General features: G+C 44.7%; 1 protein-coding gene across 6 annotated transcripts in view; it reads right to left on the reverse strand.

Annotated features, from left to right (window-relative positions):
- Window positions 1-510: 510 nt before the first annotated feature.
- Window positions 511-26,312, reverse strand: part of LOC115594478 (roundabout homolog 1-like) — a 99,267-nt gene continuing 73,465 nt past the window's right edge. For 4 of the 6 annotated variants that reach the window (XM_030438568.1, XM_030438571.1, XM_030438573.1 and 1 more), the window contains 26 exons: window positions 22,406-22,526; window positions 20,944-21,082; window positions 20,711-20,838; window positions 18,176-18,184; window positions 17,783-17,907; window positions 17,511-17,682; window positions 14,360-14,565; window positions 14,174-14,255; window positions 13,530-13,698; window positions 13,258-13,424; window positions 13,011-13,132; window positions 11,256-11,490; window positions 10,640-10,761; window positions 10,309-10,480; window positions 9,840-10,037; window positions 9,024-9,050; window positions 8,236-8,275; window positions 7,878-8,032; window positions 7,351-7,716; window positions 7,142-7,261; window positions 6,899-7,034; window positions 4,161-4,313; window positions 3,583-4,034; window positions 3,336-3,473; window positions 3,014-3,235; window positions 511-2,920 (listed from right to left, as the gene is read on the reverse strand). In XM_030438568.1, coding sequence (XP_030294428.1) covers window positions 2,724-2,920; window positions 3,014-3,235; window positions 3,336-3,473; window positions 3,583-4,034; window positions 4,161-4,313; window positions 6,899-7,034; window positions 7,142-7,261; window positions 7,351-7,716; window positions 7,878-8,032; window positions 8,236-8,275; window positions 9,024-9,050; window positions 9,840-10,037; window positions 10,309-10,480; window positions 10,640-10,761; window positions 11,256-11,490; window positions 13,011-13,132; window positions 13,258-13,424; window positions 13,530-13,698; window positions 14,174-14,255; window positions 14,360-14,565; window positions 17,511-17,682; window positions 17,783-17,907; window positions 18,176-18,184; window positions 20,711-20,838; window positions 20,944-21,082; window positions 22,406-22,526 — 4,173 coding nt within the window. In that variant the 3' untranslated portion in view covers window positions 511-2,723. The remainder of the gene's footprint in view (window positions 2,921-3,013; window positions 3,236-3,335; window positions 3,474-3,582; window positions 4,035-4,160; window positions 4,314-6,898; window positions 7,035-7,141; window positions 7,262-7,350; window positions 7,717-7,877; window positions 8,033-8,235; window positions 8,276-9,023; window positions 9,051-9,839; window positions 10,038-10,308; window positions 10,481-10,639; window positions 10,762-11,255; window positions 11,491-13,010; window positions 13,133-13,257; window positions 13,425-13,529; window positions 13,699-14,173; window positions 14,256-14,359; window positions 14,566-17,510; window positions 17,683-17,782; window positions 17,908-18,175; window positions 18,185-20,710; window positions 20,839-20,943; window positions 21,083-22,405; window positions 22,527-26,312) is intronic. The other 2 variants (XM_030438570.1, XM_030438569.1) reach the window with 2 other exon arrangements.

Raw genomic sequence — 26,312 nt, forward strand, 5'->3', positions numbered from 1 at the left:
TGTCCGCAGTTATGGGTATGTGTTATAAACAAAACAACAGGAAGTGTTCCAAAACCAAAGGATCAGAAGACGCGCTTATATTTGTCTCTTTTTGGGGATTTTCGTGCTGGCGTCAACACCAACTGTTTTATTTTGAAAATCAACCTGAATATGTCATGTTGTTGTTTCAGTCTGTGACTTCCTGTCTGCTCTGTGCCGAATTTGGTTGAACTGCTGCATCATGCTCCGGCATGGACTCTGGTGGAATCTAGCCGTTAAGAGTAAAAGTCACTTCATCACATCACCAAACTCTTTTTTTTTTTTTTTTTTGCTGGTGGTAACAATCCCTTCAAAAAAACATGTTTTTAGGATATAAGTGAAAGGATTCAAATGATCAACAAGTATCTGCATTTTTCCTCGGTGGCTGGTAGAGTACATGTTATGACACTATGAGCTGCTATTTCTGAATATTCATGGTTGAAAATCAGCGTTTAATTTGTAACAGCAGGTCAGAAGAATGAGTGACTTTTGTTTTTGTTGTTGCTTAAGGAACAGCAATATTTATTCAAACAGAGTAGTTAAAGTGACATATTAGTTCCATATATAACTTACAGAATAGGGCTGGACAATATGACCAAAGTCTATAGCACAATGTAAATTTAACTTTATAACTATAAATACACAATATACATATATTCTTAATACATTAGTGCCTAGTAATATTGACTTCCTTGTGCCGGCTTTCTAATATTTTTCCACATTTTTGGACCGTGTGCAGATTGCCTGTCTGAAATTCTGGTTTGACGGTCGTTGTTCATAAGATTCAGTCAATTTCATTCATCCAAAATGGATATATTAGTGAATTTAGATCTGTAACAGATTAATATCAGTAATTTGCTACATTAAGCTTATTGTCCAGCCTTACTCCAGAAGTTATGGCCACGGTCAAGAGAACACAGGACTAAATGAAATAGACTCAGTGTAGAAAACAATAAATGGAGCCAGTCCATGACCAGGTTTTTTTTTTCATCACCCTGAAGGCGAGGACACAGCCGTCGAGATGTTGAGTGAATCCTCTGACAGGTGAATCTGCATGCAATTCTCTTCTCAGTACACACAACAGATAGTTCAAATCTGAATGAAAGCAGCTCAAATGTACGCAACCGAATGCACAATCACAATTAACAATCATTTTGTTCAGCCTGCCTGAAGTGAACCGCTGAAATGATTAAACAAGACTCCGAAGACCGATCTCCTCCAGACGGAAATTCATATAATAATGACTTTGAATAAAATTAAGTGATTGTGCTTTTATAACCGAAGTAGAACAAAAAAAACAAACAAAAAACAAAAAATACAAAGACAAGATGTACATCACCTATAAAACATTAACACTGTTATATAAAATTTGAATTTGAAGCACTTCTGTGGCAGTAAACAATTTCAAGAAATTTACAAGATGGCTGGTAATGACTGAATAACAATTACAGTAAAATAACAAGACAACAGGATCATGTAACGGACCGCGTCGAGCAGTCGCCATCGGACAATGTTTGTGTAGACGCTCACGACCGCCATCGAATGTGCATTCATCTTAACTTTGCCGAGCGACCGGCGTGTTCGGGGCTCCTGGGAGCCGGTCGCCCGCAAAAGCAAACGATAAAACAGTGCATCAAATTTGAAGTCCACAGACTTAAAGATGGCAGCACTTTTTTTTCTTTTTTTTTTTTCCAACACCTAATGAGAAATTTGAAGTAGAAAACGATAGCATGTATTGTGCAGTCTTTTTTTTTTCTCCGTATCATAAAAGGTTTCATAGTCCTTCGTCTGAAGCAACTGCAGGAAATTCCTTTTTGTGCTCGCGTTGCTTCTTAGCTTTTCAGGAACTGTGGAAACAAAATAGTGTCATGTTTTTCTCCTGTAACTTAAAGGGCAATAGTTGTGTATTTAAACCCAGGCCCTATGGTTACACATGTTGGTGTGTAAATGACTTATGTCTACAATAACTTTTGGGATCGGTCCAGTCGATCGCCTTAACCGGCAGCAGCGACGGGGCTGCAATATAATCCTTTGGGGCAACTGCAACCGCTACGGTTAAACGTTTAACGTCTGGAAAACGTGCAACTCACGGGGCGAGGTTGTTCTTCTAACTGTCAGTTATATTACAGAAATGGTTAGTGTGGAGAATTAACGTATTGTTAACAAGTAAGATCCTTTTCTGAAACTAGAAAGTCTCGCCAAAGCAGAAGTCTGAAAACTTGCAAGTGGTGAACTGCTGCAGGGAGAAAACAGTAGAAACACGAGTCAGAGTTGGAGAGCGGAGTTTTGGAGAACTGCCAGCAACGATTCCAAAAGTCACGGCTTAATGTTTAAACTGATTGTGACAGCAACGACTCTCGAGATTTCAGAGCGGGACTTTTTCCTTGAGCGAGACTTGTGTTTCTGGTTACAAAAAAAAGGGAATTATTACATTATTAATTATGAAGAATTAATTGTTAAGTAGAAGTCCTCAAGGTTGTCAACTCGCGAGTTAAAAAAAAGAAGAAAAAAAGCACTCGGTTGTAACTTTGACAGTCGCTTCTTGCCCCAAAGGATTACACTGCAGCCACCGTGCTGAGTGTGAGTATATAAATCATTTACACTTGATTTAAAAATAGCGAAATGTCCCTTTAATGCTTAAATAGCCATAGATAATAAAAAGACGAATATATCTGGGTGAGATAAAGTCACACCGAACAGCTAACTTAGCAGAGAATTTTATATCTGGATTCTTCATTTTGATTTACCCCTTCCACCTGTCCTGTAGGTGCCACCTGTGCTCTCTGTTTGGTCCTCGAGTCTCCGCACGACATAAAGCTGGATGAGTTAGTGCCGTCGGGCTCCCTTTGAGCCTGACCTGATGGGAAAGAGGGACGGCTGTACAGAAAGATGTCCCCGAATTCTGAGGGGAGACACAATGAAGATAACATCTCAGTTGGCTGTTAGTGACTTTTCAATGAAAGCGCCACATCGTGAAATCTCGTCCCTCCGGTACCTGAGTGCTGCTGGCTTCTGCTGCCTCCTTTCCCTCCGTGCGGAGTCTTGTGCTTGTCTTGGCTCTCTCTCTGCTCACACGCAGCCTCCTTGACCCTGTGAGTGCCGGTGCTGCCTCGCCGACCCCGGGCCTCCCCAGAGCCCATCCGGGGCAGCGTGGCCCCCCTCACTTTGTAGTCGCCGTGGGACATCTGGCTGGAGAAACTCAGAGGCATGCAAGAGTCTGGGGAGACACAGCGGAGCACAGAGATCCACAGGTTAGATCCGCTAGGGAGACACACGGGGGGTAAAACTGCCGATCTGATTGCCGGCTCGGTCATTACCGTCGTTGAAGACGTCTTTGGGTTCGTCCTGTTGACCGGACTGGTTCTGTTTATGCCTCCTGGGCCTTTTATGTGTTATTGCGGGGCTCATGTTGCTGTCTGTGGACATGGGGCTGCTGGGTCGCTGGTGCCGCCGGCCTGGAACCATCACACAGATTTAGCACACATTTTGAGATCAGATAAAAAGAGCCATGACACTGCTGTGGCGAACAAAATCAAACCCTTCACTCCACAGAGGCCGTCTCACCTGACTCCTCCGGGTATCTGCACATGCGGAGGCCTACAATATCCCGCGAGGAGGCTACCGCCTGGTTAAAGTCGCCGTCCGTGAAGAAGGATCCCTCCGAGGTGCTGACAACACTGGACCTGCCTGATGAGATGTTGTCCTCAGATGCCGAGCCCCAGCTGTTAACCATGGACCCCGTGACTGATCTGTCCAGATCCCCGATGCTCGAGGCTGGGGTCTGCTCCAGCCCGTGGAGGAGCAGCCTGTGCGGAGACGGGTGGTGCAGCTGGTGTTTGTGCTTCTGCCGGTTGTCGTGTTGGCTGTAGCGGCTATCGGCGAGCTCCGCGTCTGTCTCCTCCTCTGCCTCCTCCTCGTCGTCTTCTTCTTCTTGCTCGTCGGGGTCCATACAGATGGGTATGGAGCTGTAGGTGTGTGTTGGGGAAAGAGGGCGAGGGTGGCTGCCGATGTGTTGGCTGGAAGGGGCATTAAAAAAAAAAAAAAAGGAAAATCTCTTAAGTCACAGCACAAAAAAAAAAAACGAAGCGTCAGTTGAAAAATGGTGGACTGCAGTGTCAGGGAAAGAGGTTTAATCTGGTTACCTGAGGTGCTCAGCCCCATCATGCAGGCCATTGCTCAGGTCTCCCTGTGGTGCCGTGATAGGTGGGTGACTATAGCACACTTCAGGAGGGGATGAAGCGGCCCCTCTGACCGGCGGAGTAGGACAGCCTTCTATTCTCTGCTCTGGATCAAAACTGATGAGAAAAACGGACAACTGACGTGAGGCAAATGGCTAAAGGAATGAGGGGTGCTGGGAGTCCTGACAGATTAGTCACAGCCCATTAGACATCTGTGCAATTCCCCCCCCCCCCCCCCGTCCTCCGTCCAAACGCACATTTACATCGTAGAAAAACCTGTGAAAATAAACAATAAGCTCTCTGCGCCATCTGTTTTTCTACTGCATCTCTTGAAAGCATGCTTCTGTCCGCTCCGTTCATTGCGCGTTACGTTAGGAGAATGTCTGAGAAACGACAAATAATCCAAATTGTGTTATTTGCTCTGTGTTGGCGGTGACAATGCAGCCGCGTTTCTTAATAACTTTATCATAATCCTGTTTTTTTTTTTTCCCCCAGTCGGTTTGATTGGGCTGTTTTTCTTTTCTTTTTTTTTTTTTTTTTGAACATTTGAGGCTCTTGTCGAGGTTTGAAAATGATGCCTCGAATGCACGTGGTCATATCAAAAGTTGTTTTTGAAAGGTTAAAAACGAGAAAAATATGGATTCAAGCAGAATAGTGAGTTGGATAAAACGTGTTGTGTTGATTTTGACATTTAGACTTTGCAGTGCTCCGGGATCTGAAGGTTGCTTTAATTGTGATTGTAAAACCACACAGCTGTGCAATAAAAATGTACGTTTTAGTCCCTTTATGCTGCGCAAGAAAAACACTATTTTTTCATGGTGGCGTGCTGCGGATTAGGTCTCACAGTCTGAGGAAAGAAGCTGCTCTAGTCTGGTGGTACGGCAGCAGATACTTCCGTATCTATTCCCTCTTGGCAGCAGGGTTGAAACGCAAAACAGAAACGGATTGAAGCAACATTTTTAGTTGGAATGCTGGAGCATCAATTTCACACAGCTGTCAGAGGTCCAACACTCCAGCTGTCTAAAAGTCGCTCTGCTGAGCTCTGTTCACAGCACTCTGTTTCTGTGCCTGCACCTTTAAATGCTAATGAGCTCCGTCTGTCAACGCCTACTTGTTCAACCGAGCCAGTTTGACCCAGAAGGAGAGGCTCCTGAAGTAGTACAGACTCTGCGGCTGCAGCAGGACGTTTCAGAATGGTTAGTGTGTCTATGTATCATGTTAGTTTGTTTGTATGTGTTGTTACAGTTACTAACGTTACCATGTAGCTAATGGCTAACAGCTAGCGAAAGCTGTGTTTTTCTCCAACACAGTCTCCAAACTATTATACACTGTTCGCATCGTCTCTGTCTCCAGTCTGCACATGTTTCCAGACTTTTTACTCTGACAACCAAGCTCCATCATAATATTATTAACATCAAACTCGCTTCAAACGCCATTGCATAGCGGACCGAAGTGGAGCTAAATAGTTAGCCAATTTCCAGCTGACTTCATCATACTCGTTGGCAGCTAACGTTACTATCAAACCGCGGCGACACTTATCGGTGGCTCGGGTGCAGTTGCTGGGTCCGGTATGGTTGAGACTGATCCTTTTACGAGGGTCAGTGTCGAGGCAAAGCCAGCTTTGTACTGACCCTCGTTACTGAAGCAGTCCGATGTGAAGTGGTTAGCACACACATACAAGCTAACACGAACCGCAGCCGGCATGTTGTCGTTAAAAATGAAACGCAACCACGGTCTCTTCTGTTGTTCTGTAGCTGGGACAGAATATAGGCACTTGTGTTGATTTATACAACCAACAACAGAGCAATTGCGTGTCTGGCTCTGAGCGACAACGTTGCGAAACACTGCTATCTCACCGCTGGACAACGCCCCCCTCTCTGATATCTCCTATCACCGCGCAGAGGAGGTCGGCCTATGATAATGACTCCTTTCGTTACGTAACGAAAGGAGCAGAATCTGAACAGCCTGTAGGAGCGCCGTGTTATCAGTGGGTGGGCTGCGGAGACCATGCAGGAATCACTTGTTTTCCTCATTCTGGGAGTTGGCAGGCTCAGGGAGGACCAGCTTATATATGTAGAGAGCAGAGAAAACATGTTTTTTATGATATGGGACCTTTAAGAAGCAATTTCTAAATGTCACAGCGGATACTTCTTTGTCTTTTGCCAGACGGCAGCAGGGAGGACCGACTGTGGCTGCGGTGAGTGTTGTCTTTCAGTATCCTCTGTGCTCTGTGCAGACATGTCACTGATATCACTGCTGCTCAGTAGATGGATATCAACAAAGTGATGTTCTGGGCGGTTTTCACACCCGCAGCAGAGCCTTCCTGTCCTGTCACCGGAATTGAACCCCCCTAAGTTCACCTAACGCAGAGCAATAGTGAACAATCCTATGCAGCCACCATTGGAATCTTATAACATAAACAGTATGCTGCTAATAACATAAGTGAATGCTAATATTTATCTGCAACTACAGAATTCAAACAGAATAAATAGACTTGCAAGGCAGCTTTTGAATGCTGATTAAGACTTAGAATGTCAACTTCATTATAGTTTAATATGGTGGGCTGCATTTTGCTGTGGCTGATGCGCTGGATAATCAGTTAAGAAGAAACAAAATCATACATTTGGTGCATATTTTAGGGCATTTTCAAGCACAGCATTCCTTAAAAAAAAATATGTATCTGTATCTGCTTCCCCCCTTACTTCCTTTCCATGGGCAGGCTGTACTCATCACAGTCACAGGCATTAGCATGAGGAGGAGACGGGGCCTCTCCCCAGGTTACTGCATTATGTTTTGGGATCTTCGGAGCCCGCGTTCCCTTCTTTTGATTCTGACTCCCTGGGAAAAAGCGAGAGGGGGAAAAAAAACAACATCAAGGTAAACGCCGACGTATGGCGGCGCCCTCGTTAAAATTCAACGCGGCGCCTCGTGGCTGCCGGCCTTACCTGAAGTGCTGTTGCTGCCTCTGTCTGAGCTGTGGTGTGAGCCTCCTGTGCTGTGATCACGGCTCTGGTTGTAGGGGATGGTTTTGGGGTGGCTCATCCCTTCGCTCCCTTGAAGATGCTCTGAAGACAAAGGGGTGAAGAAATGTTGCAATATCTGTCTTTTCTCACGTGAATGATGAAAAAGCAAAACAAACTCGAGCCTGTTTTACCTTTATTTAGCATGTTCTGCTCAATAATGTTATACTGCATCTGCGCGGCCATCTCCTTGGGTATCGGGGGCAAGCTGGGAGGCTGTTTCCAGCTCGGTATGTCCAGAGGCTCGGCTACGGCGCCGCCGCTGGCCGCTTTATTCTTGATGTTGGCCTGAATGAGCTGCGTGGTGGCGTACGGGATGGGTTCGTACGTGGCTGCCGAGTCTCCGCCCGGACTCACGTAGCACAAGTTGGAGTTGGTGAACGTTTTAATCTCGTTGAGCTTGTTGGAGAGGTTCACGTCGCTGTAGATGGCCGTCTCTGAACCAAGCTGTCCCGCCTGTTTGTTGTCTGGATGGTTTCCATAGTTTGCTATGCAGTCAGCTGAGGAGGGGGGGGGGAGAACAAAGCAGCACATGAACACAGCAAGACCACAAATCACAAAAAGCTTTAGTGCTGCTGGATGCTGCTTGATTTTTTTTATTAGACGTCTTAGAGGCTCCTGCAGAAGCTGAACCATGACATGAACTCGTTCTTGCACAAACCTGGTCGGCTGTATGTTGTCATGTTACTGTCACTGGTGCCGTTGCCGTTATTGCAGCAGTTGATGCTGCAGTCCTTGTGATTGGCACACGCGTTTGGCCAGTTGTCTGGCAGCCACAGCTGGTTTAGAGGCTCACCCATGCTGAGAAGGCCAGGTCTGCAACAAGGAGGACCACAGAGCTGTCAGTCAAAAACCTGCTGTTCTCATATTTCGCTGATGAATGAGCGCAGGGCGGATGCGCGCGGGTGGGGGGTTCGTCGTTTAAAGCGGGGAGACAGCTCCCCCTAGTGTTTCCACGGCGCAAGTGCACGTCTCCTGTGAGTCTTTATATAACATAAAGGACCAAAAATAGCACTCACCTGCCAGCACTGCAAACAGATTCTCCTCTTTGATACGCGACTGCGGAGAGAAACAGAGAAAAAAAAACACATTAAACCTTGATGAGCTGTCAAAAAGAGGGAAGTGCCAAAGGCTGAGAGGAACCATGAAAGACACATTGTACACATTGGAAGCAGAAACCTTAAGTCAAGCCTTGACTAACTTCAATATATGCTTCCATCGAAAGGCACAGAGTCTGACTCTACGGCTTAACGTGCATGAAGGCGGCACAAATAATTGCCTGTGCCTGCAGTGATCTCGGCATAACTTACCAGCCTGTTTGAGATCATCAGACAAAGAAAAGATCTGCCGTAGAATACATTCCACATTTTCCTCACTTAATCAAACGTCATGTTTGCGTCCATCACATTTATATGTTCTTGTGACATGTAGCAATCTGCCTTTAGCTCTACCTCTGTACCTTCACCTCTTCTACCGGACATCTGCTAAAACCGTCTGTAATCTGCAACCATTCATTTTCTCGCTTTAGTTTTTATCGTCTTTTAAATGCAATTTTAAATTTTTTTTTGTATTTATGTCTTATTTTCATGCATTATTATGCCTTGCATATGAATGGCGCTGTCAAAATACTTTAAGAACTATAAAAAAACCTTGTTCTCTCCACACATCAGCACTTAACAATCCTCTAAAGACACAGGATGCAGTCTCATCTTGGAGTTGGTGTTTTAACAGATTAATAAATCCGATAACTGACTTGCCATGTCATCAAATATCTTAAACATTAACAGATGGATCATACCGTACATACCTGTGGGTGTAAAGGTGAATGACGGGACTGCATCGACAGACAAAGACAGGGAAGAAGAAGATTAGGACGGGCAAACTGAAATCACTTCAACAAGCTTCACCATCACAGCAGCGACTGCTTATATAATTACACTCTGCAGTTGTGTTGGGCATGTACCCTCCGCTGCGTGACGGACATCTCTTCATGTGTACAAACATTTAAATAACCACATGCCAGCTGCCTTACCGCTGCCTCTGCCTCTGACGCGAGTGTCCAGGTGAAGGTTAATGGGGGTGACAGGCAACCCGAGACAGAGAGGGGGGGGGAAATAACTGCAATATTGCAGCGGACAGGGTAATGGCAGGTTGACAGGTCTGCGCCTGTAAGAACTGTGCTGTGTGGAGGAAATGACACTCTACAAATGACTAAAACTAAAGGTCAGCCTTTGACAGTCGGCACAGCCGCAAATGCAAATTTGTTTCTGAAGTCTCTGCGTCAAAGGAAGATCAGACCCGGGTATATTTCGCCCTTTGATGTGATGTGCTTATCAGCGTCTAAAAATATTCCTCGACATCGCCGCTGTGAAGACTGAAATGCTCTTTAGCTCGGCGGCAACGTGTCATGGCTTGATCCCTTATTACAATTATATCAACCTTCAAATGCATCCACAAAAGTAAAGTGATAACCTTTTTTTTCTTTCCCCCCCCCCCAGACACACACTTATATGGCTTATATGGTCTGCATCTCGAACATGCATGCATGCATCTGTCTACTTCTCTACAATACACACACACACACACACACACACACACACACACAACAAACAACAACACACACCCTTGCGGATGCCGGTGTATGTGCTGCTGAGGCCGCTTCTCTTCTTGCGGTGACGGTAGAGCCACACGCTGAAAATCATGAGGACCAACCAGCAGGTGGCGCCAATGCCCGCGATAAAAGCCGGCTGCCTCACCACGTCTGAGATCTGAGACAGAGTGTCTCTCTCCTCGCTGATATCCATCATCTGGCCTGCGGAGTCTAAAAAAAAGAGAGAGAAATGACGCGCAGGAAGCCTGACTGGAGATTTTTGTGTGTGGAATGATGTCGATGCAGCAGCAAAGTTGCAAAATATTGTTTAAAAAGTCATCTAAAAAGGGACGTTATCGTAGCCTCAGCACAATATGGTGCTGTATATAAATATGTATGAAACTGTATCTAGACTAGAAGGCCGAGAAACATTATTGAAGTTTGGTTCTAAGACACTGTGACTGTCTTCATGTTTTGTGACATGAATGCTCGCTTCTCTCACCTAATTGAAAGAAAGTGACATCGCTCCTGACCCCGGGGCCGGCGCTGTTGCTCGCCGCGACCTCTACACTGTAGCGGATTCCAGGTGCCAGGCTGTGGATGAGCACAGAGAAGGTGGAGCCGTCGACGGACTGGTTTACATGATAGCGGCTCTCGTTACCCAGGCACCAGATCTGTGGATATAGAGGGTGGAGGAGGAGAAGACGAGACGACGGTGACTGCCTGAAGGAACGCATCCGACAAAACACAGGAGGCGCCATCACAGAGCCTCGTTAAGATGCCATTTCCGTTTTAACAGGGATGGTCGGGAGGGGGGAGGCTTCTTTTCCTACCTTGTATTCCTGAATGACTCCAGCCTCTTCCCGTTGTGGAGGCGGTTTCCAAGCAACGAGAATGGCGGTCCCATTGGCATCGCTCTTTGTCACCGTAACGCCCTGGGGTGCTCTGCTCGGGGCTAAGACGATGAGGCAAACAGTTTAACCACAACAACATCGGCATAATAGGCTTCCTTAAGTTAAGATCAATGTAAAGTGTCACTTTTTATGTAAAGTTTCCTATCATGCTGAGTCAATGTGTGTAAATTAAATCAGAAACACAATGTATGAAGACTTATACGTAGAGCTTTTATGTTTATCTTTTATCAAATATAAAGTTAAGGGGTATTTCGACAAAGACACAATGTATGTTCCAAATATTTGTTATTTATAAAAGTAATTAATTCCCAATTGGTTATTCTGTCTCCTGCAACAAATCACACGTTTAGTTATTTAAATTACAAACATTGACTCGATGTGATAGAAAAAACATTGCACTAAACGTATGACTCATAATCCAAATATAAAATAATAGAACTAAATTTATGAGTGCAATAATGTTATTCAGTTCCTCTCTGTTATAATAATAGATGCACATCTCGCGCTGCAGGACAAAAAGTTCTCCGACAGTCACCTTCTTCCAAGGTCCGGACCACTTTCACCTCGCTGTCAGCTCCCTGGAACTCATCAAAGAAGGGGCGCACTTTGAACTCGTAGATGGATCCTCTCCTCAGCTGACCGATCACCACCCCGTCCTCCCGCGGGGCGCGCACCTCCATGACGCTCCACTGCCCCTCTGGCTGGCCGTGCTCGGCCGACGGCCTGTAGAGCACCTTGTAACCCTGGATGTACGGGGACTGCTGCTCGACCTGGTGGAGGCGCGGGGGGGGGAAAAAGTAGGTTATCATTGTTTTGACGCATGTAAAGTCTGAGGTTGGCAGTAATTGTGCATGTGCACGTGAGTTAAAACGACAACGAACTGAACAATTCATCTATCAATCGGTCAGTTGTCAACTATGAACAGTGGCGGTTCTAGACCAGTTTTAATAGGGGGGCCAGGTTGGGGCCGGCTTTTTTGTTAGGGGCACATACAACCCGGAAAAAATTTCAACAATTTTGATTGGGTAGTAAACTGCTGAGACACTTTATTTCTGCCTTTCCCTTCAGAACAAAATCATTGCAAGAAATCTGTCATTGTATTATTAATGCAGACTCCCTGTCAGGGGGGCCACAGTGGGGTAAAGACTCAGAGTTACAGGGCCACTGGCCCCTGTTGGCCCCCCCTAGAACCGCCCCTGACTATAAAATTAATCACTGCTACTTTGGTAATTGATTAAATCAGTTTGAGTAATTATTTAAGAGAAATAAAGTCCAAATCCTCTGATTCATGCTTCTTAAATGTGAATGTTTTCCTCGTCTTTACTCCTCTATGACTGCAAACTGAATGTATTTGGGTTGTGGTGGAAACAAGACATTTGAGGACGTCATCTTGGGCTTTGCAAAACACTGGCTGACCTTTTTCACCATTTTCTGACATTTTACAAACCAAACATCAATCAATTAATTGATAAAATACTCTACAGATGAACTGACAATCAAACTTTATTAGCTGCAGCCCTTAAAATCACAAATCTCTGAGGTTAGAGCCTCATCTTGTATGAGAGAGAACATCCCGCAGGAAGGATCTGTCAAAACTCAATTAATTCCCTTTTGCCTTCAGGGTGACACAGTTGAACATGTCCTCATATCTGAGGATTCTCCCCGTGAACCAAAGTATGAGGTCATTAATAGTTTCCCCCTCAGCGTGGTTCTGGTTAAAAAGCAAAGCCCGGAGAGGACTAAGCACTTTCCATTTAAACCACATAATTATGACAAAGGATTCCTGAAAAGATTTCTGCGGAGAAAGGCACAATGTATCGCGCCGCAGATAAATTCTCTGCGGAGTGGATTCATTGTCTGTTGATGGATGTTTAGAGAGAAAAATAGATGTAATTTAAGCCTGAAATAAATCTCCGAAAACACTTTGCTTTCACACATGACAAGTTTTTTGCCTGGATGCTCCGCCCTCCCTCGACTATTAAGATCTCTACGTTGAAGTAGTCTTTGCTCATTAATCAGTGAGAGCTCACCTCTTCGTGTTGCTGGGAGGAATAAGGGAAAACATATCAGGGAGTCAGCTATATAGTAATCCCTGATAATATCAGCTACAGACAGTCTTTAATTTTCTTTATCCATAACCCCTTGGCTTTTATATCATTTGTTTAAGTACGTCATGTGTTTACATTTACTTATAGAACTGCACGTTTGACCTTCTCCCATATTTATCCCAGCTCTGACATGAGCATATGTGACATAAAATGTTGGAACATGTGCAGGAGAGTCATCTTACCATCCACTGCACCCTGACAGCAGAAGATGAAAGCACGGTGGGCGTGTGTAGGTGGATGACCACGTCTGCCAGCTCCCTCTGGATGTGCCGGTGATCCACTCCCTGCATGGTGGAAGCGCTTTCTGTTGGTACAAAGGAAACATCATGAGAAACGCCAGAAAACACACAGCGTCTCCGCAGTCGGAATGATATCCGTGCGAGGCGAAAAACAGGCTCGGAGAAAGGAATGAAAAGCAGCCGCGCTGACCCTGCGTTCTGACGGAGTCGGAGATCGGACTGGGGTCGCTGAGGCCGAAAGCGTTCGCCGCTCTGACCATAAACAGGTAGACGGTCGCGGGCTTCAGGTTCTTTAGGACAAAGGTTTGCGTCTTGATATGCTCGGCTAGGGTCACCCATCTGCTGCCCAACGTATAGCTGGTGAGAAAGAAATGATACACGAAGACGTAAAAGGAGACATCAGATCATAAATGCAACAAAAGGCAAGCGCATCCAACGCGCTGGATACTACACAAGTCCAACCTGAACGCCTCGATTAGGTAGGATGTAGGTGGTGCACCAGCGCTGGGGTTCGGTTTCCACGACAGAGTGACGGAGGTGCGCCCGACGTCGGTCACCTCGGGTTTAGACGGAGCGCCGGGAATCAGGCTGGGGTCTAAAGGGTGACTGGTGTGAACGACAACTCCGAACTCTGCAACGGAGATACGACAAACTGATCAATTCATAAAGATCACAACGTAGGTCTCTTCAGCATGGGTTAAAGGAAAAGTTCACCCTAAAATTAAAATTCAGCCATTATCTAGTCACCTTCATTCATGCCGATGGAAAAGTCAGAGGAAAGTTACGTTACTGCAAAACTTTTCTGGAGCTCCTATAAACTAAAGCAGATGGGGACTTGTTTTGAAACATAAAAAGGCAATCTAAATATAATATATGTCAAAATGACAACATGGAGCTTGTCAAGTAATTTGGAAATCCAGAGATCAGAGAGCTGGACCGCAAGGCTGAGGGTGGGTTTAAGTCAAGTCCCCATCTACTTCAGTTGTTTGGGACAAATGCTGCAATGCTGGTTGTGAAGCTCCAAAACTCTTTTGTGGACTGCAAAACTAAACTTCTTTCCATCGACATGGGGATGAGCAGATAATGAAATAAATGTTGTCACCTACCCTCCACCTGTAAGTACGCTGTCCAGGAAGCCTCTCCATTAGGGCTAGAAGCCACGCAAGTGTAGAAGCCTGTGTCTCCCAGCTGAGGAAGAGAAAGCACAGCGAGAGAAATAAGTGGGTTCGTCTCAGCTCAGAGCAATCGCCCAAACTACTAATTAAAAGCTGCTGCATTACTTCATCCCCTACCTTAGCGTAGCGAATCTCGAGGGAGCCCGTGTTCGCTATGGACATGCGGGAGTCCACCGGAGACACCACCGCGCCGTCCCTCTTCCAGTGGACTGTTGGAGGCGGAGTGCCAGCCGTCTGACAGCCCAGGACCACTGTGCTGTCCACAGGCACGGTCTGATTGACTGGACCCTGCCTGATCACAGGAGGAGGGTGGTCTGACCCAGCTAATTAAAAAAAAAAAAAAGAAGTAAAGTGAAAGACTAATAAGGTCAAGATGGGTGTGCAGGATTTATTGGCAGAGATGGAAGTTATCTACAGAGGGTAGCGAAACCGCTAACACAGAGTTCGCATTGCCTCACCATGTTTCTACAGTAGCCCAGAATGGACATACCCAAGACTGGCCCTAGTAGAGGGACTTTTTTAAAGTTTTTAGTAACCATAGTAGCAGCGGGTGAGACAAGGGGTATTCAGTTGGTTACAATCTGCAGTGTCACAGGTAGAGGCCACTAAATGGCAAACACACTGGACCTTTAACTAGACTTAAAACATAAAAAAAATAATTATACAGAAAAATGCCACCGTAGATTCAAAAATTGCTTTTGATTATGATAATGGGCATCATCCCACAATTGATCAGGGTCAACCATGATAACGACCCATCTTGGTCTCAATACATTGGTCATTTTAAATATATACCGTCATGAAAATTAAAGGCATTCAAGTTTGTACAAATCCTACAGTTAAGCTTAGATAATATTTGAGTAGACTTGTGTTTTGAGCCCGGCTGAAATGCAATTTGTTTTGGGCTGATGCCGATATTACGGTGTAAAAAATTCCAATATTGATATATCGGCCGATATACACGCATTTCTTTTACAGCAGTGCACTGAAACAGTAAACTTCACTGAGAATTTAATAGTTTTAAATCACTGTAAGCACTTTTTTTCTGCATTGTGTTCTTTAAAAACCAAAGAGCTTTCATGTCGGCCAAAATTGAAAACATACTCTGTATATATACCCATATATGATATACATATTTCACTGAGAAAACAATGCATCCATGAAATGAGACCTTGAAAAGATGGAATAAACCCCTGAAGTATCCAAAGAGCACCTGTACATGGTCACCACAAACACCCAGCAGTGCTTCTACTTCATTGTCTTCCTGTATCTTCTTATTGTAAATGAAAGATCACCGTTCATTGTTTACCCCAAACACAAATCATTCATATTGTTCAATAAACTGTTGTTTTTTTTGGTATTTTTTGTATTTATTTCTGTCGACAAAAGCCATTCCAACTGGAATACAGTATGTTTAAGGTTTTGATGGTCATGTTTAGGCAGCTAAAAGCATTTGTTTGAGGTTGGAGAACAAGGTGGTCATTACAAGCACACTATGGGCAAAGTAAGGTTTAGCTTAGGCTACAAAAACACTTGGTTTTCGTTGCATGAGGTTAAAGAAAGATCTCGAGCCTGTCACAGAAGACTGTGGCTGAGGCGGAGTGGCTCAGATGCATACCGCACAACCACAAATGTCCTCTGTTCAATTCCAGTTAGTGACCTTTGTTGCATGTCTTTTCCTGTCTCTCTTCCTGCCTCTTCCCTGTCTGTACCCCTGCTATCACTATTGGATAAAGGCCAAAAATCAGTACACAGTCAACAGCATATTATGGAATTGGAAATTGGGGGAATGATGTTGGCAAAAAAAGATCAAAGTTAGGAAGAGAGAGGCGGAAATAAAAGTGAGAAAGATGAAAGTAGAGGAAATGAAAAAGAAATGCCGTCCCCAAAAAAAAAAAAAAATGAAAGACAGATAAGATGTGAGAGATATTGAGAGGCAAATTGCTAAAGAGAGAACAATAGGTTTAGGTGGCTGTGCAGGCAGTGAGGGAAAAAGAAATCAACTTTTCCCCTCCAGCGGAGAGCAACTAATCGTTCGCTCGGCGGCGGGGTTCTGCTGGAGCCGGCTACAATCATGACGGCAAAGCCCAACTAATAACAATCCCACTTAGATAACGGAGCTCTCTTCTCTCTCTCTCTTACATTTTAAAAAACCCCGCGGACGGGGGGTGGAGGTTCTTGATAAATAAATAAAAATACAGAGGAGGAGAAAAAAAAAAAAAAAAGGGTGATGGAAACAAGCCTTGAAAACTGCCGGAGGTAATGCGGACCGGTTATTTCCATACAAATGCACCACTCCAAAAGGGGATGAGAGGAGTGTGTGGCGGGGTGGAGAGAATTTGGAGGGAGGGAGGGAGGGAGGGAAGGGGGAGGGGGAGTAGAGAGAAACAGGTAGAGGGGAGAGCGCAGTGCTACGGACCAACCTCATTTCCCTACTAAGGTGGCTGCAGAACGCACCGCCGGCTGATAATCCTTTAAAAAACTAACAGGGCTGCACTGAAACAAACTCACCGTGTGTATGCAGCGACTGTCTTGTTTGAGCCCTGAAGCGACTATTTTCATTAATTTAATATACGTACGAGGCACAAAGTTACCCAGACACATGTATTCATAATCACGCAGGTCATTTAATTGGGAGCTTGTAGACTTTGCTGGCGGTGTGTAATTACTGGTGTGGGCCTCCGAGCATATTTAAATTGCTTTTTCTTAAACAATTAACACAGTTGTTTCATCGCCTAGGATTCGGATCGCAGCCCCCCCCCCCAAACCAAATGTGCCTAAAAAAAAATATTACATATCAATCCTGCGGTCTCTAATTTGCAGGAAACTACAGTAGAACTGTGTTGTATTAATGGAAACTACAGTTAATCCCCTAGGCCTCTTCATTTAGATTATATACTGTTAAGATGCAAGTTGGGAAATTATATTTTTAGAGGTAGGAAGAGATACGGCCAGACACTCTCTATACACACAATCGCCATGGTAACAGAGCATTTTGAGCCCATCGCCTCCTGAAAACCCTTCCCTCCTGCAAACCCTCCCCCGACACTTAGTAACTAAGGCCAACCTCAGGGGAGGGGTGAGCTACCCTCCCTTATAGGTGTGGTACCTACACGGGAGGGTAGCTCGCTCCAGTCTGCAACCGAGGCCAGTTCGTAGGCCAATACACCCGCTCAGTGCTTGAAAGCTGCAGCAGCAAAGAAGTCTCTTTGGCCAAAAGACCGAACACCGAAGCTCGAAAACACACTATCATCATGTCTTCACTCACAGTCCGTGACCTCCAGCAGAGCTTTGGTAATAACACTGCCGGCGATGTTGAGAGCCTGGCAGCTGTAGAAGCCGCCGTCGGAGCGCTGGACATCGGTAATGGTCAAACTGCCCATCTGGGAGACGGAGAGGCGGCTAAAGGGCTGCTGAGGCTGCGAGGAGAAGAGGAGACTCTGGAGGAGAGCGAGATCACAGAGTTAGACCACCATTCGCCGGGCGTCATTTGCGCTGAGCTGTGATTTAGCGTGATGACAGACTGAGGGTCAGTCTCACCTCGCTGCCCTCCTTCTGCCAGAAGATAGCAGGCTGCGGGTTGCCGGTGGCCTCACACTGGAAGGTGACCGTCCTGCCCACCGCCACCACCTGGTTCCTGGGGCGTATGGCAAATGCTGGGGGCACTGTAGAGGAAGAAGGTCCTAATTACATGGCAGCCTGCGACGTGTTCATCATCCCCCAGTTTATGACCATCTCAGTATGCACAAAAAGCTCAAGAAACAGTCATTATTTACCTTTTTAAAAAGGCAAATTTCTATCAATTTACCCACAGATAACATAAATTACATACTGTATTGGCGGGTGGAATTACAGTGCCAGACAGGACAACAACAGGGGCTCATGATTTCCTGTTGCTGTCTGATGGTGGATGAGGGATGGATGACAACTTACCGGTATTGGCTACAAGGGAAAAAGACACAGACAGAAAAAAAAAAAAAGAGCAGTGCAATGAGTGATGGAGGCCCGTATACAGACATGGAACTACAACAGTACAGGCACATGCTTGAATGAATGTGAACAACAGAATTAGTACGCAAAAAAACATTAGACAGTGGGTAATATCGAAAATACACTCGATAAAAACAGATATCGCCTGCTTCTTTGTCACCTGTGAAGACCGTTCCCAGACTCCCTTAAAAAATCATACAATTCTGTGTGTTGTTGAGTTAGGAGAACCTTTACAAACTCAAGAAAATGCTGTTTATGACAAATTCTTTATTACTCGGGCCTTCTTGTCAATTCGGCAAAAGTTATACATTAAGCTCTTCCTTTACTTGAGTTACACACATTGCGTTTGTCCCAGTGATAAACTTGGAGCCGTCCACTTGTGACTGGATCGCTCAGGATGGAAGTGAACCCCAGCTCTGAAAAGGCTCCAATAGTGTGAGTACATTTTTTTAAAAAAGTGTTTTCTTCTCTACCTTTGTTGGGAATATTTTCATTTTATTTCTCTTTATTTCTACAACATCCCTTCCCTAAACCAGGTGCTTATGAGAATATCCATTCATTATTATTCTTCTAAACAGAAGAGAGGCAGAGGGGGAAAAGAAGAGAAAGAGAAGTTATGATCTCATATCGGGATAACACATTTGCTACGTTTTTTTATACGCTTCATTAAATCTGACCTCCCAATAGAGAAGGATGAACGACTCTTTCATACAGTCTCATACATTTTTTAAGGACATGAAAGGTGTTTATGCTTTTGGAAATGAAAAGTTAAATATTCATTCAGATGCCTAAATTTGTAATGACCAAAAAATAACAAAAGGACACGGCCCGCTGTTTAGCCCCAATTCGACTCAACAGAGCAGTTGACTGCGAGGTGTTAAAAGTATATGTAATTGCTGGTTTAAGCTTCCAGAGCCGGCCAGCCTTGAGGCGGACTGAGACAGAGATGTGACCCGCTAATGAGGACATAAACCTCTGTGGGGTGAGAAAGGAGCAATTGTGTCTGGATAAAAGGTAGAAGGGAGAGCTGCTGGTTTTTATGCAGGCATCTGTTCTACTAAGCGTACAAGACAAACAACCGCGCGTTTAGAGACGGGAGCTACTGGTCGTTTTTGACATCTGTAAAGCAGATTTATAGTGAAATGAACGGTTAGCTAACCAGCTGGTTTTGGAAACGACTGGGAGAGGATGACTGCGGCGATTGCAACATTTTTGCGTTCAATGAATGTCATTTTACAAAAGAGTAAAGCTCCTGATTTTGCAGAAAAAAAGAAAAAAAAAAACTGTCTGAAAAGATGCGTCACGCGCCGTAAAAGCAACTTCTGATCATCTAAAAGTTCCTCCCGAAGTTAATGAATGAATAAAACAGATTGCTTTCAATGAGTACAACCCTGAAAAGTAATTTGATCTCCTGCTTGGGACCCGTGCTCCTCGGGCCTGTTACATCTGCTTCAAATCGCAACTGTTTAATATCAAACCGAATCGTTCTTAATCGGAAAAAAACACGACTCTGTGGTTAAGACCGATAGAAAGTAGGCTATCGCAGAGAGCATTCTTTTATTCAATTTTGAAATGCACATTCATTGCGAGAGCCCTCGGTTTCCTCCCATAATACAACTTCCACTCATCTCCCAGTTCTTCCTGCCCTTCTCCATTCCCCGCTCAAATTAGCTAAGGTCCCCCTTGACGCTCGTTTTCTCAGGTTTTTTTGGAGGGAGAGGAACACGATGTAATTGGAACCGTGTCATTTCCCAGCATGGATCCAGCCCTGCCTTATCTTTAATTAAGTCCTACTGTCCTCCCAGTCTGTGTCACCCACTGTGCCACTGCTGAGTGTGTGTGTGTGTGTGTGTTTTTATGTGTATATATACAGTACATACTGTAAATATATGGCTGTGTGTGTGTGTGATGCGATGAGAAGTGTCTCACTGCTCATTTCCTGCCGCTGATTTAAGGACTACAGGGTGTCATTGTGGCAGGACGTCTCAGACCAAATGAATCCATTTTCCGCGGTCACGTAAACATTTACTTTGCATGCTACTTCTCGGTTTATACAAGACATTACTATGAAACTATGCTGTAAACAAACGGCTGCGATGTCCTATATAGCTGCTTGTTTAGAGCTGGAGTCTTTCTGCAGACATTATATGACCTCAAGCCAGGAAGTGAAAAGTTTAAAAAAAAAAAAACCCACACACACACAAAAAAAAAAACCCCAGGAGGTTATTCTGCCTGTCTGCCTGAGGCACAATAATGAAAACTAGGTCTGGATAAAAGGAAAGGTAAAAGTCACAGCCTGCTAATTTGTGACACTTCGACGCCGGATTAGTTCTTCATTTAGGCTCGGAGCAGCTGTCTTGCAAATATTCAAAAGAAGGAAAATCTGCGGCTCTGAAATGAATGGTGTGAGCTGTATACAGAGGAGAGGGCTGCGCTGTGGTTAGAGGACATCACATGCAAGGGGCGAGCTGTACTGACCGTGTACAGTAAGCGTGGCAGATGCTTCAGATTTTCCGACCATGTTCTCCACCACGCATGTATAGGAGCCCTCATCCGAAGAGGTCACTTGGCGAACAATCAAGGTATGGTCCTCCAGGATTTCGAATCTGCAGGCAGGACGGACACACAGAATCGGGAGATGAAAGACGGAGTTGAAAAACGCCGTGGCTTTCATGGTACATTAATGCATCAAGAGGGCCTTTGTGCATTACCTGCCCTTAGGCAGGTCAGAATCATCTTTTCTCCAGCGGACAGTGGGAACAGGGTCTCCTTGAACAACGCAGTGGAACTCCACGCTCTCGTCTGCCAACACCACCACGCTGCTGGGCCGCTTCAGGAAGGTCGGGCGCTCTGGAGTGCAGCACAACAAACACAACCATCATTGTCCATTGTCTTTTGAGTGAAGGTCCAATATTATACTCATTTTCAAATTCATGCTTTTATATTGGATGTTTACATGCTTTAATGTTCAAAAAAATACATTACTGTTCTCATCCTGTCCATAGCTGCAGCACCTCTATTCACCCTTTGTCTGAACGCTCTGTTTATCGCCTGTCAAGTCCTGTTCAAGGACCCTCTCTCGAAAAAAAGGTCTGATCGGTCAGAATTGTTTCCACATCAGCTGCGCTAGTGCTTCTTGCAACTGCTGCCCATGCTAGGGGGCGTGGCTAAGGGCGGAGAATGTAAAGTAGTGAGATCACAACGTTACGGACATCCTGATGGCTCGTTTGAAGGCGCAGTTTCTGAATATGGACTGTGTGCATTTTGCCATGGATTGAGTGATTTGATGCTTTCACTGTATTTGTAAAGCACCGAGACCTGCTTCATCATAAAAGAAACAAATGTAAATCTCACTTTCTACGATATAAAACCTTTAAGGGCTTTACTTGCGTACATTTGCAATAATGTTCACCTGATGCAAGGAACAATAATCGCAAAATGAATTCATGGATTGAATATGAGCACAGTAAGACAGATATCCAATACAGACAACTACAAATGCTGTCTGATCTCAACCAGCTGCTGAAGGAATTATACGGTACAAACTCATCTACATATTGCAATTATCACAGAGTTTGAGAAAAAGATATATTCTCGTGGCGATCGTGTCAGTCTCCGAAGTCATTTAGTATGCAGAACTTGTTGAACAACATATTTTGACCCGTGCCTGCATTCAGCTGGATCGTTCTCACACCCTTGAACGGCTCTGCGAGACAATATATTCCCAGCCTCAATCAAGGTCATCTAACCATGTGATAGTGATAAGAGCTCTAATCTGATGGGAAATGTTAGGTGGGAGATGGAGAATTGAGGCTGGAAACGGGCATTTGGGATGGGGGGTTGAGGGGGGGGTTGCTGGAGGGAGCATTAGGAGCTTTTGTACTGAAAGGTTCAAGGGGGGCTGTAGCGTTAGATGCGTTAGATGTAGCAGCAGTAGATGTTCCGCACGTTTTTTTTTTTTTTTTTTGGTGGGGAAACCTCTCCAAAGCTGGCAGACTGGATGGTAGTGCCGCATAATCAATGCAATTAACGGGTCATTATACCCCCGGGTGACAAAGACCTCACATAGCGGATTGGCAAACTAAACCTGCGTGAACTGAGAGGGTACTCAGACTAAGTGAAGTGCTGCGAAATTGTAAAAATGCAATCACAAAAGCTGCAAAATGTTTTTACCGAGCACGGTGAGTTCGGCGATCTCGCTCTCCCTCTCCCCCACCATGTTCGTTCCAACGCAGATGTATTTCCCCGCGTCGCTCTTCCTGGTGTTGGTGATCATCAGCTTGCCACTGCGAATCTTAAAGAAAGCACAGAGACCATCATGATTTCACTCAGGGGCGGTTCTGGGGGGGGGGCAACAGGGGCCCCCGTCACTCTGAGTCTGGACCCCCCTGTGGCCCCCCCGACAGGGAGTCTTGCATCAATAATACAATGACAGATTTCTTGCAATGATTTTGTCCTGAAGGGAAAGGCAGAAATAAAGTGTCTCAGCAGTTTACTACCCAATCACAATTGCTGAAATTGTAAACACTGCTTTGTCTGAATGAGGGATTTATCAATTTTTCCGGGTTGTATGTGCCCCCTAACAAAAAAGCCGCCCCCCTAACCTGGCCCCCCTATTAAAACTGGTCTAGAACCGCCACTGAAATTTCACTCTAAGTGAAATATAAGCGCAAATGCTCATTGCCACCAATTGCGATATCTGTCAAAACATTTTTACCATACCATGCCCGCCTTTAGAATCCTTTTTTTTTGTGAGTAGCATGAGAATGTATTCAATAATATAGCCAATAACGAGGATTTTATCATAAAATGCAACACACCAGGTTTTTTTTCTGTCAATGTCTTGGAGGCACATTGCCACCCACATACGATCACATCTTCGCATCTCTTTTCCATCCAATTTTAATTTTTAAACGTATACGTACATTTTCGTGCCCTTGATGGCGTTGCAAGCAAGCGGTGTTGTGTGCTTGCGTGCATCTGTATGCGCCCCTTTATCTAAGGAACAGAATTCGCGCTGCCTTTCAAGCCGCGCGGAAGGTCACCCATTATGAAATTACATAATTCATATCTAGTGCTACATTAGCACAGGAACCCTGGGAACAAAAGACGCCGGCTCTTTGTAGAGACCTTCCTCAGATGTTCAGTCGGCCCACTTTGCCTTTCCCAAACTTTTTTTTACCGCCTCTACGCTGATCTGCACACAGACACACTCACAAGCCCGCTCGCATACACAACAAAGAGGCGGAAGATATATGCGCTCCTTGGCGTTTTCACTCTTTTCATAACCTCGCCACCGTACGCCCCCACAGACCGAGATAGCTGCCTTTAAAGCGTTTGAGTGTGAGCTGCTGCGCTGACGGTCTGCAGCTTCCCGGTGTTAGAGGTGATCTCAGAGAGGCAGTGAGACGATGTGAACTGCTGCTCTGGTATGCGTGCTATACCGGGGAATGCTGATTTTGAAGACCTCAAAACAAACACCGGGTCATTTCCTTACGCCCACACATCTGAAACCTTCTCCCAGGCATCAGCTTCAATTAAACTTTCAGACTCCCCCCCCCCCCCTTATTGTGATTAAAGACAGCTTTATTTTCCCCCCCCACTCACGCTAAGTGAGACATACAGACACACACGGCCTGCAATGGCACATTTTCTGTTCTTTCTTTAACAGGGGTCAGAGGTCAAGGCTGCCTCACAGAAGCAGGCAAGGGATTCATGCCACACGGCACCTGGCATGGTGAGCACCATCCACTCACCGAGCATACAGATGGAATACATCATTAAATTGCTGCTGCAGGGATGAAACCAACAGCCTTTCATTTATTAGTCATCTCCCTGCAGGGTAACCTTCCACCACAAACAGTTCACGCTGTACACCAAATAAGAAGAAGAAAAAGAAGGGAAAAAAAAACAAAAAAACAACCACGACCGGCCTATGTACGGCTGACATTCCAAATCTGTTGCAAATGTTGCGGTTTTGAAAAAGGAAGATTTAACAAACTGTGGTATGACTTGTGGTCGCGTGTGCTCTGCATAGACAATGCCAACCACCAGTAATCACAAGGAGCAAGTGGGGGAATTTGGGAGCCGGTATTGCAGATTCAGCCATTCCTGTCGGTATTTAATGGATTAGGTTTGGATGTGCGGACTCACAGTAGAGTCAAGGCAAAATGTTCTGCATATATATAGATATAAAAGCGTAACAGCACGACTGTGTGCTGGAATGATCCATGAATGATCAATGCAGCAAAGACAGGCTGCAACAGTACTTTTACACAGAGACAGGCATTATAACAATTGTATCATTATCAATCGTTATGCTGAGTACAGATATCGTCTTGTGATATTGTGATGTTGCATAAGTGTTGTCTTTTCCTGGTTTTAAAGGCTATATTACAGTAAAGTCATACTACTAACACTTGCCCTTACCCACTTGGTCATTATATCCACATTGCTTATGATTATCCATCAAAAACCTCACTGAGTTGACAATTAGAGAAAGGACCAACAGTCACCACTACAATATCGTCTTAAAAATGTATGCGTAGAACAGTAGATATGATGTTCAGATAATGATAGTAATAGTAATAATACAATAAAAAGCAGAGTATACAGCAGTGAGTAAGCAATACGTTATAAAACAATACATGCACACACGGGGATAAGTTATGGAATAGCAAGGTTAAGGTGCATATGCATATGTATATACAATACATGTGCTAAGACACAAATATAGTTCCAAGTTCCAAGAATGGCAGAAAATGTGTAGAGCAAGAATTGTGCAAAGTCTAAATAGAAATTAAACTGTATAACATCAAAAATGTATAGGGGCAGTAAATACTGTACAGGTGTTCTGGTTGAAGGTGCAGAAGCCACGGTGGAAGTAAGGTGCATATTAAAGATAAGAAAATTGCATGAAATTAACATAGAATTAAAACAATAAAGCAGCAAATATGAGATAGGGACCCTGTGACATGAAGGATATTTTTTTTTTTCCCCATTTACTTGAATGTCAGCGGGCCTCGTCTATTATTGGCTCGTAATCTTCCCCATACTGTGGTTTTTCCATTTCACAGAGTAAGCAGTGATATTTTCAATAAATGCACAACCATATTAATATCAGGTGATTGAGGTCACTCCCGCTGAACCCTGGATAAAGAGATTTGTGTCTCAGATCCATCGGACATCCGCCTGCACTCCGACTGCTGAGTAATAACTGTCTCTGAATTAACCGATATCAGATTTTTCTGGCGATGCAGCGACGCCAAAAAAAAGAAAAACAGTATTCCCCCGAGGACTGCAAAGATGATCCTGCTCTTCCCGGCACCGTTGACGAATGCTGTGCTCCTGCTCCGCAACTTTTCACTGTTTGCTGTAAATAGTGCTGCACTAAGTAACTTTAGCAGCTGATTAAAGAGCAGACCAAGCGCTTTTTTGATTTCCTGGACTGACCGCTCCTCGTTTTTAGCAGCAGTTCCATTGCTAAGACATCCAAATGTGGTTTGTCTATCCTCCATCTCGGACACTGAAACCTCAGCCTTTTCGTTTTTCTGCTCTGTGTCAGTGTGTTCTCCTTCTTCTTCGCATAGCCTCAAATGCCCTGCAGGCACACACATCCCGTAGCTGCTTATGGTGGGTTATAGTGTGATTTACATGTATTTTACTGCATAAAAGGTTCTGCTTTTTAAATTAAAATCCATGAATCTCTTTTCCCGTGTGTGCGAGTCCTCTAAAAAAAAAAAAAAATTGTTATTGAGAATTAACTCACAACTTTTTCTGCATATCAGTATTAATAAATGATGGCCGGGCCACGAGGGGAATGGCAAGTAGCCATGAATAACTTGTGGTTGGACTCCTTTGGTCTTTGTACAGTAAGTGATGTCTTTGAGCGAACTCTTGTGGCAAAGACATATTTCCATATAGAAAAAGATGATTATAAAGGACAAAGACAGGCACGCAGGAAGTACAAAGCAAAAAGCCGCCTTTGTATTTCCCTCAGAGGAGACTCCCTCCTGCCTCTGATCCGAGCCTCTCCTTAAATCAGGGATAGCTGCTCGTGTCCATCACAGTCCCCCGGAGA

Source organism: Sparus aurata, chromosome 13, assembly GCF_900880675.1.
Source record: "Sparus aurata chromosome 13, fSpaAur1.1, whole genome shotgun sequence".
Classification (NCBI taxonomy): Eukaryota; Metazoa; Chordata; class Actinopteri; order Spariformes; family Sparidae; genus Sparus; species Sparus aurata.